At 32.5% G+C, this 13,303-nt stretch overlaps 1 protein-coding gene across 2 annotated transcripts in view; it reads left to right on the top strand.

Moving 5' to 3' along the window:
- ACVR2A (activin A receptor type 2A) overlaps positions 1 to 13,303 on the top strand; it is a 92,181-nt gene that overhangs the window by 47,588 nt on the left and 31,290 nt on the right. For both annotated transcript variants that reach the window (XM_028510516.1, XM_028510517.2), the window contains exon 2: positions 8,240 to 8,447. In XM_028510516.1, the coding sequence (XP_028366317.1) occupies positions 8,240 to 8,447 (208 nt within the window). The remainder of the gene's footprint in view (positions 1 to 8,239; positions 8,448 to 13,303) is intronic.

The following is a 13,303-nucleotide window of genomic DNA, read 5'->3' as shown; positions in this document are numbered from 1 at the left end:
ATGTACTTATCGTTGCAATAGAAATTATTAAAATGAGTATTTCAGTTTGGAAAAATTACATAACACAAAAGTAATAAACAACAATTTAAAAACTTTCTCCTAATATTTGGAAATCTCAGTTATAAATGTGAAAAAGGCCTTTGGTGATTTTCAAAACAAAGCTATTTAAGTGATTTTATATTCTGTTATTATTTAATGTCATAGCGAGTTTTCAGTTTTCATTCTTTTAATAGAAGTGCATTAGTACTCTAATAAATACTCCTATTTTTCCTAAGTTGTTAGTTTTAAACTGCCAGATAATATTTTGATGCAAACTTTTGTGATGAGTTTTTTTTTTAACAGGTGTTTTTTTAAAAGGTTTTCAGTGTTAGTACTTACTAAGGTTCTTCCAGGACATTTCATATTATAGCAATTGAAGTTATCCATTTTCACTTTTCTGCATCATAGTTTGATGAGTTGTTATAAAGAAGGCCTGCATCTTCCCAAGTAAATAAATCACTAGAACACCTTAATGTTCACAGTATCTTTTCAGTGTAATTGAGACTTTTAGATGGTTTTTAGTAGGCTGTGTGTGTAGTGTTTTCTTAATATATTTTAGGAGTTCTGATTTTGAGAATTTTCGTCTTTTACTCCTATAAATTTAGGCTCAATTTGGCTTTTGTACAATTTTTAAAATAGCCCATTAATTCTGATGGGAATGCTGATTTCTAGTTGTAGTCACCATGATCTCCCGACCCCCAAAAGATGAACGTCTAATATCAGAAATCTTGTTTAATACAGTCCAAGTAATAGGTGTGTGTAATTGTACCTGTTTTGATGAAGTCTGTGTCTTTAATGTATGCTGGAGAATTACATAGAACTATTTTAATCCTGAGACCTGGGGACTTATAGATATCCCATACATTTTGAGGCTATAGGCAAAACATTTTTCTATTTTCCCTTATATTTAAAGATATTTATCCTGGACAATACATATTTTTCATGACAGTAATACTAAATATCAGGAAGAGAGTTAGCAACAAAGAGAAATAAAGGGTAGTAAATATGTATGGAAGCAAGCTTTGTCAGATGAAGTGAGATAAACATGTAGAAACAGTGCATCGCGTAACCTAAATCACTTTTACAAACCAATCACTTAAAAATTTTTAAAGTTTAAAAATTATAGGTAACGTACAATAGTACAATATATTAGTTTCAGATGTATAACATAATGAATAGGTAGTTATGTAACTTAGAAGTGATCACCTCAGTAAGTCTAGTACTCTTAGATACTGTACATAGTTATTAATATTATTGACTATGTTCCCTATGCTGTACTTTACATGCCTCTATTTTTATAATTGGCAGTTTAGACTTCTTAATCCCTCCTACCCCCCTCTTATCTGGCAATTAGCAATTTGTTCCCTGTACCTAAGAGTTTTATTTTTTCTTTTTAAAATTATATTTTATTGATTATGCTATTACAGTTGTCCTGATTTTTCACCCTTTGTCCCAGCATCACCTCCCCACTCCTTCAGGCAATCCCCACACCATTGTTCATGTCTGTGTGTCATGAGTAAGTTCTTTGGCTACTCCATTTCCTATACTGTACTTTACATCCCCATGGCTATTCTGTAACACCTATTTGTACCTCTCTTTTTTTCAATTTTTTTATTAAATACTTTTGAATTTTATTGTTGTTCAAATACAGTTTTCTGTCTTTTATCCCCACCTCTCCTCACCCCAGCCATCCCCACTTCCCTCTCCTATTTCTAGCCCCCCCCCCCACATTTTTGTCCATGTGTCCTTTATAGTTGTTTCTGTAAACCCTTCCCCTTTCTCTCCTTCCCCCATCATCCCCTCCCCTCTCCCCTCTAGTTAGTGTCAGTTTGTTCTTAATTTCAATGCCTGTGGTTATATTTTCCTTGCTTGTTTGTTCTGTTGATTAGGTTCCCATTCGTTAAAGGTGAGATCATATGGTATTTGTCTTTCACTGCCTGGCTTACTTCACTTAGCATAATGCTCTCCAATTCCATCCATGCTGTTGCAAAGGGTAGGGGCTCCTTCTTTCTTTCTGCTGCATAGAATTCCATTGTGTAAATGTACCATTGTTTTTGATCCATTCATTTATGGGTTTTAAACCAAATCATTTTTATCTCTTATACTCACAGAGATGAAATTAGGGACTATGGAAAGCAAAAACTTGATACTAGTGTTCTAATTTGCCACTCCTTTTTGATACCTGTGACCATCTGGTCAGCATGAATATTATAGACCCTTGGTTTTTATTGGGTAGTTAGTATTGCTTACTGAGTTTCTTTCCATTTTCAACATAGTTTACTCATTGTGTCAATTAATCTTAAAGATGCCTCTAACTTTTGCTGTCTTGCAGATCTGTCAAGATTATACCCAATACTAAAGAATATGAGCCACTTATGTCTAGTGATAGCCGTCTTCTCAAACACTAATTATTCACAACCCTGTTTATTTGTGATCTTCCTTGCCTATGTTTACCTTATTGTCTGTTTTTAATAGCCCTGCTGTAGTTCCATTTCCTCTATAAAATCTCCTTTTTTTGTTCCTGTGAATTGATTTAGTGCATATTTATTGAGTTGTTGTATGTCCAGGCACTAGTGATACAGAGATGATACCAGAGTTTGCTCTAGAAGCTCTTAGTCTAATGGAGATACTAGATTTTTATCTTCAAATTCCTACAGCATTTATCCGTAGCCCCTATATTGGTGTTTTAGTTTATAGTACAACTATATAATCAGTTTTTGTGTGTGTATATATTCAGTATAAAGCGAAGTTTTCTCTAAAAGACTACTTCTCAGAATAACAGTCATTTTAATCCTTACAGAATTTTTTCACATTTGAGGCTCTCTATCAGTAATTTTATTTTGAATAAAAATACAGTATTTGAAGAAGATAGATAGCCTTGAAATGATGCCAGTCAGTGCAAGTTTTGAATGTTTATGGAGGTTTCTGGAGGGAATAGATAGAAAGGGATAGTTTAACAAATAGGAAACTATTAATGGGGGTGGTGGTGGCTTACTAGCATAATTTGTTGTAAACTATTTACAAAGGTTTTTTAAAAATTTAAAAGTTCACCTTTATAATAAATATTATTAAGTAGTTACTTTTATATACCTATAGAACAATGGAAAAAAACCACTGTCTTACTATATGTGTTGGATATATGTGGCTTGGAGAAACATTTCCAGTTACAATAGCCTATATGACTTCAAAAGGTATTTCTTAAAGAACTTAAACAAAGGTAAAAATTATTTACATTTTGAGACTTTTAGATGACTCAAAAGGAAGGTAGTGAGAATGATAGTATGTGAAATTTCGAACAAAATTTTTGTGTAAAACTTTTGTGCTTTATGATTTTAAAATATTTATAAAACTAAATTAATGAATTAAAATAAGTACATACTGGATTGTTTCATATAAATATAGAAGGTTTGTATATTTCAAGTTGGTCAAAAATTTTTAGAAAATCTCATTGGGGAAAATTGAGGATCCTTCATGTTGACTAATAAAATGCTGTTTGTATTTACTTATTTTAGGGTTTCTTGGTGCCGTGAAAGATTGTATTATACCAGAATTTCCCAATTATTTAATTTATCTAAAATCATTCTTTTCTATATTCTTTTATATACTATTTTACTTTTTATTTGTAGTATACAATGTTTTGGATTAAAAGTATCATTCAGATTGATTCCTTCCATAGCTAATTCTCTTTGACATGTATGTGTTCTATCCCTAAGTGGAAGAGAGCAATGGCTTGTGAAAGGGAAATAAGAATGTCTTTTCAAGTTGGACTTATTTTTGAAACCTTTCTTAGAAGACTAAGTTGCCTCTGCATACTATATTTTCAATAACTTGTTGATAGCTCATACAGCATTAGAATACTTTTTTAGAAATGGGACTCACATTTGTAAGTTGTCTCACACAGTTCTTTCTGTTTAAAGTTGGTTGTATACATAGGAAAATTGTGAGCATAAGGCTAGTCATGGGACTATGAAAAATGTTGTCTTAATTAGAAGAGAAATCAATGCAATTCATAATTGTAAAATACACTTTAATTCCATCTGCCATTTTCAAAGGAGTGGGGAACAGTAGTAGTTGGTGGTTTTTTAAATTTTTATTCAGTTGTTATATTGAGTTTTTACATTTCATTCATCAGCTACTGTTTGTGTTTGGAGGGCAAGTAAATGGATAGTCTTAAACCCAGTGGCATTCTGACTTGTAAAAGGACATGTATAGACAAGTGATTAAAAACAATGAATAAATATAAAATACAACATTTTATATTGGATTGCAAGTAGTGTGCATTTTGGGGGAATGAGAAGTCCTGATTTAAGGGCTTGTAGGATTTTGTTACAGTTACCTTGAGGAAATATGAAAATTGTCATATGTGAGATTTAACCTGAGAGGCTTTGTGTAGGGAGCTGGTCTTTTAGGAACTTGCTGGAATGGTGGTAGATAGCAATGAAATATTTCTTAAACCATGTTTCATTGCTCTAGCAGCATTTATTGAAAAGGCGCTCTATCTGCTCCATTGAATTGCTTTTGATTATTTGCCAAAAATTAATTGGGTAAATTTGTGTGGATCTATTCCTGGGGTCTCTGTTTCATTGACCTTATGTCTGTCCTTTTGCCAGAACCACACTGTCATGCTTACTGCAGCTACATGGTAAGCCTTAACAGCAGGAAGAGTGATTTCTCCCACTTTGTTGTTCTTTCTCAAAATGATATTAGAATAAGCTCATTTATGTTTAAGAGGAAATTGCTGAGATTCTGATATGAATTTACCTTTACATTAATTTTAAAAAATTGACATCTTTATTATGTTGCATCTTCAATCCATGAACATAGTATGTCTCTCCAAGTATTTGTCTTTGATTTCTTTCATCAACATTTTATAATCTTCATTATACAGATCCTATATATGTTCCGTTAGGTTATATTTAAGTATTTTATTTTCTTATGAGCAACTGTAACTGTTATTTCATTTTTAATTTCATTTCCACTTGTCCATTCTGTCAGTAGATAGAAATACAATTGAGTTTTATGTGTTGATCTTGTATCCTGTGGCCTTACTGAACTCACTAATTCTAGCATTATTTTGTTTTAAGACTCTTTAGAACTTTTTAGATAGACAGTCGTGCCATCTGCAAATAGAAACCTTTTATATCTTCTTTTCCAGTCAGCATGTCCTTAATTTTCTTCTTGCCTTATTGCAATAGCTAGAACTTTTGGTACTATGTTATATATAATAGCAGTGGGAGTAGGCATTGTTGCTTATTTCTGATCTTAGAAGGAAAGTGTTTAGTCATATTAGCTGTAGGTTTTATGTAGGTGCTCTTTGTGAGTTTGAGGCAGTTCTATTCCTGCTCTATTTATAGACTGTATGATTTTTCTCTTGTAATTTAGCTGATTGATTTAGCAACTTGCATTTATTGTTTTTTGAATATTGTACCAACCTTGCATACCTGACATAAATTCCACTTGGTTATAGTGTATTACTTAAAAAACAATACATTGTTGGATTCTGTTTGCTAAAATTCTGTTGATGACTTTTACATCTAAGTTAATGAGGGATGTTAGTTTGTATTTCTTTTTTCGTACAATCTTTGTTTTTGGTATCAAGGTAATAACTGGCTTCATAAAATTAGTTGTGAAGTAGTCCCTCTTCTGTTTCTGGAAGTGACTGTGTAAAATTAGTATTGGTGTATTATTTTAATACCTTTTGCTTTTAAAGAACAAAATTTTGATTGTCCTGAGATCTAGTTACATTAGATGAAATACACTTTTTCCTCATAGGAGGAGTATTTTAGATTTGAATATGACTTTTGCAGGCTTATTTTATGGTCAAATGGTCGACCAAATTTCAGATCCTTTTTATTGCTTTACCTTTCCTTTATCCATCCCTTCCTCCTCCCCTCCCTCCTTCTCCTGCCCTCCCCTCCCTTCTCTCTCTTTGAAAATAAATGGTCAGTGCTACTCATTAATGCATGGGCAGTACTTTGTCTATAGAACAATATCTAATTTAAGCCTGATACTGGGTTTTTTGACTAGACTTACTGATTTGCTATAACTACGCTGAGTGTGAATTACAAACCTGTGGTATTATTTATAATATTAATTATGGAATTGCAATGGAAATTGAATCAGATGTGAAAAGAAAGGTTTGGTAACTAAATTCCAAGTTCAGGTCACAGTCTACTAAGCCAGTACCACTTAATTTAACTAAGAAGGAACATAAGATTACCAGTGGATCTTTGCTGCCCCCCTCCCAAAATACACACATACCAAGATATATTTATATATATATAAATTCATATGCCCCCAGTGTGCTTTTGAGATACCCATTCTCAGGGCCTGCAAAAGGGCATTCAAACATATAGAGGATTCAAATGGACAGCATATTTTTTTCATGGGCATATGTTTTTATCTCTTAAGTAAATAAATACCTAGGTATGTGATTGCTAGGTAGTATGGTAGGTGTATGTCAAACTTTTCCAAAATGGCTGGACCATTTTGCATTCCCACCCAGTGTGTGAAAGACCCATCCAGTTCTACATATTTATCAACACTTGAGATTTCTGTTTTTCTTTGTTACTCTGATTAATACTAGATTTAGATACTAGATTTGAATTTTCCTGGTCATTAATGATATTGAATACCTTTTCATGTAGTTTTTTTCATTCCTATCTCTTTCGCAGAACATCTATTTGAACCTTTTACCATTTTTTAGAAACTGGGTAGTGTGCATTCTTACTGAGTTATGAGAAGCTTTTCTATATTCTGAATATCAGTTCTAGGTAATTTTAGGTAATAATTTGCAAATATTTTCTCTCAGTCTGTAACTTTCTTCCTTAACTTTTGAAGAGAAGTTTTAATGGAGTTCAATTTATCAGTTCTTTTTTAATAGTTCATATGTTTTGTTTTCTATATCTTTCATAATTTAGTGTCCCAAAGATTTTCCATCTCTTTTTTCCTACAAGTTTCATAGTTTCAGGTTTTATTTAGGTCTATGATATGTTTAGAATTAATTTTTGTATATGGCGTGAGATGTGAGTTGAGTGTTTTGTTTTGCATGTATAGATGTCTAATTATTCAGCATGAGTGTTGAAAAGACTGTGTTCTCTCGGAGTTTATTGACATCTTTGCTATATATCAGTTGACCATATATGTGTGGATTTCTGGATTCTCTATTCTGTCTCATTGGTGCATGGGTCTGTCTGCTCACTGAAACCACACTGTCCTGATTACTGAAGTTTTATAGAAAGTCTTAAAAACAGATAATGTGGTTTCTCTTCTGTACCTCTTTTTCAGAATTATTTTGGGTATTTCTTTTCTCTTACTTTTCCATATAAGACAACAGATAATTAAAATTAGGTACAGTGCAGAATCTGAAATCATTAATGAACTTTTTGTCCTCTGTAACATTAAAATGTATTGGGCTATCTTGAACATTGAATAGATTTTTTTCCCTTTGAATACTTTTGTAACATGACACCTAATTCATTTGAAAAGTATTAGGTCTCTCAATTATATAGACCTTGTGAATATTGTCACATTTTATTATTCAATATTTAAATGTAACATTTGTTAATATCACTGATCTTGTCAGAAAGTTTAAGTATTGGGAAGACATCGTGCTAATGGTGGTGGATACAAGTTTTCTATAATTTTTAATTTTGTTTGAAAACTCAAATTTTATCACTGGTGATGCATACTGTCCATTGTTTTTCTTGAAGTAACAGGTTTACTTGGTTCATTTTTGAGACCACGTCTGCCAGATACCCAAATGGGAATAACCGTGGTTGGTTTATTTTGTAGCTTCATCATGCGAGGGCTTTGTCTTGAGGCAGCTGTTTTTAGTATGCAGCAGAAGTGCTATTGTTCAGTTCCTACTTTGTCACACAGAATATTGAAGTCTACTCAAAGGTTAAGATTTAATAAAATTAACAACTTCTATGTTTTTTAGCAAGGACATTCTTTAGTAAAGTGAAACTGGTCTTTTCCAGAGAAATCTTGTGATAATATGTATTCACTTTCCATTATTATCTTTATTATCCTTAAAGTGCAGTGATTGACCTGGAAACCTAACCCCAATGTTGTAACACTAGGAAGACAGTAAATTATTGATATTTTTGGAACATCTGAAGTTAGTATAGTGAGAGACAAATATGTTATTTTAATAGCTAATGCAGTTATATTAAGTTTTTGTTTTATTATATTATAGGTGCTATACTTGGTAGATCTGAAACTCAGGAGTGTATTTTCTATAATGCTAATTGGGAAAGAGATAAAACCAATCGAACTGGTGTTGAACCCTGTTATGGTGACAAAGATAAACGGCGACATTGTTTTGCTACCTGGAAGAATATTTCTGGTTCCATTGAAATAGTGAAACAGGGCTGTTGGCTGGATGATATCAACTGCTATGACAGGTAAGGAAACATTTCATTTTGTATAATAATGTTGAATATTTTTTCACCACCACCACCCTTTTTAAAGGGGAAAGATCAATACATGGATTTTCATTTTATTTCTCTCCTTTTTTAAAAACATGAGAGTATGAAGACCATTATAACATGCTTTAATGACAAGATATATATTAAAGTACTAAAATAAGTATGATATGTTTATGTTTTATTTTTGATATGCTTTGAACAATTGACCAAGTAGTGAGAAGTATATTGGGTTGGCCAGAAAGTTCATTTGTTTTTTTCCATCATATGACTCTAGTAGCACTTAGTTGTCTTCAATGTCATTCGAAACAATTTTGTTAGATTGTACTGTGACAGCTATCATATTATTGTGCATTTAAAAAAACTTATCAAAATTGGTGAATTTTTGTGTAGCTATTTTAATACATGCAAGATGAAAGAAAATACACAACTTTTGGCATATTATGCTGTATTGTTTCAAGAAATATAAAAACGTAACTGAAATGCAAAAAAAGATTTGCGCAGTGTATGGAGAAGGTACTGTGACTGACTGAATGTGTCAAAAGAGGTTTGCAAAGTTTCTTGGTACTATTGACATTTTTGCCAAATAATTCTTTGCTATGGAGCTGTCTCATGCATTGGAAAATGTTTAGCAGTGCCCCTGGCCTCTACTCAGTAGAAGCCTATAGCTGGAGATAGCCAACATACTCAAAATATCCAAATCAATAAAGTTATTGGTGAAAATGAAAAATGTGTCTTTTATGTTACAGAAAAAACCATATGGACATTTTGGGCAACCCAATAGACTAGAAATATTTCTTTCTTTGTATTCTTAGGATTATAAACATTTTTAAAATGCCAATTCCAAGGAAAAGGGATTTTAAAATTGCTTTAAAAGACAGTGTATCTGTTGAAAATCTCCTGTCAAGGAGACTAAGCTTAATCATAGTATTTAATTTCCTTTTAGTTTTCTTCTTTATGTATCTGGAAGAAATTGATCTTACTACATTTTTTACTCTGTTTCCTTGCAAAGTAGGCCTTTGTTCTTTACCCCAAGAGACATTTTAACTTGACATTCAGAATTACATCAGAACTAATACAGTCCTCATAGAAAGCTACATTTTATTTAAAAGATCTTGCTTAAATTGTTTTACTCTGTACTGGAAGTGAAATATAGTGGACAGGTGATCTTTCTGTAAGGAGTCCCATAGTTGTTCTGATCACTTAAACTGCCAGGGCCACAGGATTTTCACTGAGGGCAGGTGCTGATGACTGACATAGGCTGCAAAGTCCTAGGTAACCAGACTTCTTGGAGCCAAAAAACTCATATAATCATGAAACACTAGATACTTCCTGATCTGCTTTCAGGTGCCTCATTTGATTACCATGAATCTATGGGTGGTTGGCTATATATGGTTAATATAAAAATGTATTGAATGAGACCATAAAAATTGAATTAGCTCCACTTTTTATGAGAAATGAAGTCAGTTAGGTGTATATTTATTATTTAGGGTATACTTCTAAATTTGTGAATTTTCCAGGGATTATTTCTTTATAATTATACATTTATGCTTTTCAATTATTAGCCTCTCTATTAACAGAAGTGATTATTAAGTGATATTTGCTATTATGAAGGGTAAGTTGGGCCACTAAGGAAACAGTATGGAGATTCCTTAAAAATTAAAATAGAACCACCAAGTGATCCAGCAATTCCACTTCTGGGTATTTATCTGAAAATGAAAGCACCAACTCAAAAAGATATACAGTGTCAGGCAGAAGTAATGCCTGCTTAGAGTGTGGTTGGTAGGGTTAATAATATGGATATAATAATTTATCATTTTAATTTGAACATTTACCTAAAATGTCATATGGTGTGCTTGAATGTGATATTGTTATGTTACAGAATTGCATGCTTATGATTTTGTAATAAAAGATTTTGTACTAAAAAGGTGTTATTTGTGCTAGACATTGTGTATGTATCTTCATGTTTATTGCAGCATTATTTACAATAGCCAAGATGTGGAAGCAGCCTAACTGTCCATCACTGGATGAATGGATAAAGAAAATGTGTGTACATATAATATTCATATTAAAATACACATTCATGTATATGCATTTTAATATTAATATATAACATATAAAAATATTCTATTGTATGTATATAAATCAGCCATAAAATGAAAGACATCTTGCTCTTTGAAACCACGTGGCTAGACCTTGATGGCATTATGCTAAGTGAAATAAGTCAGAGAAAAACAAATACCATATGATGTCATTTATATGTGGTTTAAAAAAAACAACTCATAGATACAGAGAACCAAACACTGGTGGTTGCCAGAGGCTGAGGGTAACGGGGGCATGGAATAGGTGAAAGGGAAGAAAAGGTGCAAGTTTACAGTTACAAAACAAATTAGTCCTGGGAATGTAATGTACAGTATGGTGACTATAGTTAATACTGAATTGCATATTTGAAAGTTGCTAAAAGACTAGATCTTAAAAGTTGGTCTCATCACAAGGAAAAAAAATTTTAGCTGTGTGGTGATGGATGCTAGCTATACTTAAATTGTGATCATTTCACAGTATATACAAATACCATATTATTATGGTGTATGTCTGAATAATATATAATGTTACAAGTCAATTATATCTCAATTTTTAAAATAAAAGTAGGTAGGCCCTGGCCAGGTAGCTCAGTTGGTTAGAGTGTTGTCCTGATATGGCAAGGTTGTGAGTTGGATGCAAGAGTCAACCAATGAATGCATAAATAAGTAAAACAACAAGTCAGTGTTTCTTGCTCTATCCTCTTTCTTCTCTCTCTCTATAAACAGATTAAAACAAATTTTTTTAAAGTTAGGTAAAAAGAAGTTGGGGGGGAATTAAGTTTGGGAATCATTTTTATCCAAAACTGTCTTTCATTAATTAGTTGAAATTAGGGATTCTTGTTCTTTTTGTAGTGAAAAGATAATGTGCTTCTCACCTAAAACCAGTATTGCTGGAGGTTAAACTTCGTGTAGTAATGGGGTGTGGGTTTTTCAGTGCAAATGCTTGTTCTTACAGTAATATTTACTACACCAGTTCTGTTTCTGGGGATTAAATGCTAATTTAAAAGTATGCGAATTTTCATTAATATGGTCTGAATTTGATTAAAAAATAGATACTAAGGATAGTAAGGGAAGTAGGAGAAAGGAAAAAAGATTCAAGAAATGTCAAAGAGTAGAGGAAAAGAGTAATAAGAATGAAATTGGATTGCAAAAGGTAATTAGGCTAGGTTAATTAACCCTCTATAATTTGAGGCATGATTCTAAATATTAAATTTTAAATTTATATATACATTTTTATAAAGTGTTTAAAAGTTTAGCTTTGTCATTTACTTTCTACTAAGTAGATACTGGTATAAATTTTATTTTAAATTTTGATTTAAAAAAAAACTATTCTCCCTGAAATATCTTGAGCTTTTTTTTTTAAATAATTTTTTTTAATATTTTATTTATTTTTTAGAGAGGGAAGGGAGGGAGATAGAGAGAGAGAGAGAAACATCAATGTGCGGTTGCTGGGGGTTATGGCCTGCAACCCAGGAATGTACCCTGGCTGGGAATCGAACCTGGGACACTTTGGTTCCCAGCCCGTGCTCAATCCACTGAGCTACACCAGCCAGGGATATCTTGAGCTTTTAATTTTAAATTCAATCTTATTATTTTAACAACCATTATTAAAGTTCACAATTTATTTGTAACATATGTCTTTAATTCTATCTGATGTTTATTAGCAATATTTAAATGTTTGATTTTTAAAAAATTAAAAATAGGTACAGTAGTCCCTCAGCTGCGGTTTTGCTTTCTGTAGTTTTCAGTTATCAGGGGGCATTAAGAGTGTTATTCTTCTAGTGCAAAAATATTGAATGGAGGATTCTAGAAATAATTCACAAGTTGTAAATTGTGCGTTGTTCTGAATGTTGTTATGAATCTTGTGTTGTCCTTCTTGGGACTGGAATCATCCCTTTGTCCTGCCTGTGCATGTTGTATATGCCACCTGCCCATTAGCCATTTAGTAGTTGTCTTGGTTATCAGATCACATATCAGAAAGAGATACAGAGAGAGGGAGAGTCCACATGTATAATAACTACAGTATTGTTATTCTTGTTCCATGTTGTTATTAGTTGTTGTTAATCTCATGTAGTACCTAACTTATAAATTAAACTTTATCATAGGTATGAATATATAGGAAAAAACACAGTATATATAGGGTTTGGTACTATCCTTTGGTTTCAGGCATCCACTGGGATCTTAGAAATTATCCGTCTGGGGATAAGGGTGGGGGAACTACTGTATAGCTGTTTCTTAGTGGTTGATTAGGATTACTTCTAGAGGCTAAATCCCTATTTTTTCAGCAACTTAGGTCCTATGTAGAAGGCTGCCTCTCCCTTCTCCCCAGATAGACCTAACTTGAATCGTTTCTTGAATTAACTAGGTTCTCTCTGTAGTTACATATTGTTCCTGTTGCTTATCTTAACCCTGTCCATTATGTTCTGGAGATTTAAATCTACTGGTACTGAAAATGACACTTAATTCCCAAAGCCTATTTTGGGTCTCTGATACTGAGATATTTTCTGCTTTGAGGTAGGAACTTTGCATCATTGTGTGTGTATGTGTATATGCAGGGGAAACCCCCAAAACCTGGAATTTATTTATAAGAATTGTGTATTGTTTAAACTTCAGTCATCTTTAAAGTACTCTCCATTTGATGCAGTACACCTATTGAGAAACATTTTTTTCCAATGACCAAAACAGTTTTTGAAGTTGTCCATATTGATGCCTTTTAGTGCTTCTGCTGTTTTTTGTTTCATCCTTTCCATATCG

This window comes from Phyllostomus discolor, chromosome 4 (assembly GCF_004126475.2).
Source record: "Phyllostomus discolor isolate MPI-MPIP mPhyDis1 chromosome 4, mPhyDis1.pri.v3, whole genome shotgun sequence".
NCBI lineage: Eukaryota > Metazoa > Chordata > Mammalia > Chiroptera > Phyllostomidae > Phyllostomus > Phyllostomus discolor.
Note: the sequence above shows the minus strand (reverse complement) of the source record. Positions and strands in the feature narration are given on the sequence as shown.